Here is a 2,531-nt window from a genome sequence, read left to right on the forward strand (position 1 = left end):
CGCCGTCGTCCCCGCAGCGCGCCGCAACTGCACACCAACTTGCTCAACCGGACGCTCCAGGACACCATCCACGGGTACTACCTCCAGGCCCTTGCCCTGCTGCCACCAGGCTCTCGCTTCCACCGCAGCCTGATTAAGGCCGGCTACTGCTACGGCCCGTTCGACCCCGTCTCCAACATCATCATCAACACCATCTGGTATGATGCCAATTTCCCACCCTCCATGAAACTCGAGCTGGATGTCATGGGCACGCGGAGCCTCCACAGGGTGGAGAACCGCTCCTTGTACGGCATGGTCTCCTTCCTCTGCACACGTTACCATGAACTTGATTTCCATCAAGCCGTGCGCTGCCTGCTCCAGGCAGATGCCAACCTTGTGCTCGCTGATCCCAACCTTGTGACTGATACTAACCTTGTCTACGACTTTGGTATCGTGAGAGATGTGCTGAGGCATGGACCAGCCTCTGCCTTTCGTTGCAAGCTCCAAACTCAAGCCCCCCCCCAACACTGGTCTCACTGTAGGACACCCGGACACTGGTATTGAGGAAGCCTTCTTGGCCGCCGCCACCGCGGCCTGTCACCCCAACCCAGACACTCAAGCACAGCTTCTCACTTCTTGTTGCAAGGTGAACCCGAGTCCTGTCTTGTCTCTGCTGCCTATTGACTCTCACAAGCTCTCCTTTCAAGATTTAAGCCTGCTTGCCAGGTTTCTATCTTGCAATCCCCTCTATGAGTATGACAAGGCACTTCCACTTCCCCCAGTCCCCCTCAAATGTTACCCACGTGCAGAGCTAGCGAGCCTGTATACAGTCATCTCCAAGGAGGTCAATGCTCTGCTGAATAAATATCAACAGATGCCAAACGGGGTAGGTTTGCTCTGCCTGTTGTTGGTTATTGCTAACATTTCTCATCCACCGCCTATGCTCATCAAATGTTGAATTACAGGATCCCAAGTTCAAGCTTCATATGATTTGTGTTGTGAATGATCGGGTCCGCGGCCCTGCTCCATGGCCTCCTCATCGCCATGGCCACTCTCACGTCAACTTCGTGGCTACTTCCAAAAGCCCTGGTGGTGAAGCTCCTACTTTATTTTTTGCTGAAATTAATGCTGACAACCGAAGCATGTCCTTCTGTTGCCCTGTGGATCTGCCGCCGCCATGTGCTGGTATGCTATATAAACAATCCTATGCCAATATTTTTCATATATTATCTACTCAGTGTATCTCGTTGTCAATGCTATATAGGCATCTTTTCCACAACTGACCACTTGATTTTGTTTTATTATTACTCCGTCAGCCTAAACCCTCATATGTAAAGTCAATATAATAAAAAAAATCGAGAAAAGAAGTGTCAAAGATAAAAAGGAAAGGAAGAGTTGAATGTCTTTGCCTCTACTTGAATATCTCCATGTTGATAGGTTAGTAAAGTCAAACATTTCCATCAAACAGCCTGCCATTGCGATCAGCATGACGCCGGATGATCCCTTCTCCATCGTGCTCATTTCCTCAACCAACAAAATTGTAATGGTTTAAAATCATCTATGTCGGTCATCCATACACCCTTTCTTTATGCATTACACATGGTTTATGTCAACATTCTATGGTTCCATGCATGGTGAAACTTGAAAGCCGCAGAATATTTCCAGTTTTAATATTGTTTTTACCTGCATGCAGTTTATACGGTAACCTTCAATATGTATTAATCATCTAATGTGTTCACAGCGCAAATTCCTTGTATTTACTGTGAATCCATGGGGACTCGAATTGTGCATCCGGTCGGGATACACTTCACTGGGCGTGACTCGGAGTTTGAGAACATGGCCTGTGAAAAAGACCCCCTTGGGCGTGTGTATGCAACCATGAGAATCATCAACCATAGGCGTGGCATGGCGGAGAGCGTCCATGTTAACGTGAAAGAAGATAGCCTCTATGATGGCATGGATGGGCACAAGAGTAAGTATGACATCGAGACGGGTTCCTTGAGCATGAAAGAATACGTGTTATTGATACCAGCTTTGATATGACCCCTTGTGATATAAATACCGAGGTCATTGTTGTTTTGCCTGAAGCCGGTGTTGTCCAAAAATACGCTACATATACATCGGAATACCTGATGACAAGTTACAACGATGAACAAGAATTACTCGTTATTCCTGTGAAGCACACTACATGGTTCCAGCTAGAAGGGCTGAGAGAGGACAAGAAATTCTACGTGTTTCCAGGCAAAAATGCATGCACGTACAAATATTTTGGAGGGCTTGGTTTGCATGATACACACGAAGGTTCATGTTCATTAATAGATGATCAAGGCATTAAGGAGAAGGTTGCAGATTTCCTATTTCTATTCTTCCCACACAAAGAGAAGTTCCAGGCAGAAGCGAGCAGGACGTGTGATGCATGGCGTTTACTTTCCTTGAAAGAAGTCGGTTGGGGTCCACCTGAAGATCGAGATGCACTAGAAGATGCATGGCGCACCAATCCAATTAGAGTCCATAATCATCCCGATGGTAGAGTCCAAATTAGGTTAAAGTTT

At 46.9% G+C, this 2,531-nt stretch overlaps 1 protein-coding gene across 1 annotated transcript; it reads left to right on the plus strand.

Moving 5' to 3' along the window:
- The first annotated feature begins 7 nt into the window (after positions 1–7).
- LOC119347878 lies at positions 8–2,148 on the plus strand. Its single transcript, XM_037616367.1, has 3 exons — positions 8–865; positions 945–1,164; positions 1,721–2,148. The coding sequence occupies exons 1-3, from the start codon at positions 452–454 to the stop codon at positions 2,020–2,022; spliced, it is 936 nt and encodes a 311-aa protein (XP_037472264.1). The 5' UTR covers positions 8–451; the 3' UTR covers positions 2,023–2,148.
- Positions 2,149–2,531: the final 383 nt, after the last annotated feature.

The sequence above is a fragment of the Triticum dicoccoides genome, unplaced genomic scaffold, assembly GCF_002162155.2.
Source record: "Triticum dicoccoides isolate Atlit2015 ecotype Zavitan unplaced genomic scaffold, WEW_v2.0 scaffold78644, whole genome shotgun sequence".
Classification (NCBI taxonomy): Eukaryota; Viridiplantae; Streptophyta; class Magnoliopsida; order Poales; family Poaceae; genus Triticum; species Triticum dicoccoides.

Excerpts from the sequence above, each read along its gene's own strand:
- LOC119347878 (XM_037616367.1), top strand. The coding sequence starts at position 452 with ATGGACCAGCCTCTGCCTTTCGTTGCAAGCTCCAAACTCAAGCCCCCC. Across the intron at positions 866-944 it reads ATCAACAGATGCCAAACGGG|GATCCCAAGTTCAAGCTTCA; the intron begins GTAGGTTTGCTC and ends GTTGAATTACAG. Across the intron at positions 1,165-1,720 it reads TCTGCCGCCGCCATGTGCTG|CGCAAATTCCTTGTATTTAC; the intron begins GTATGCTATATA and ends ATGTGTTCACAG.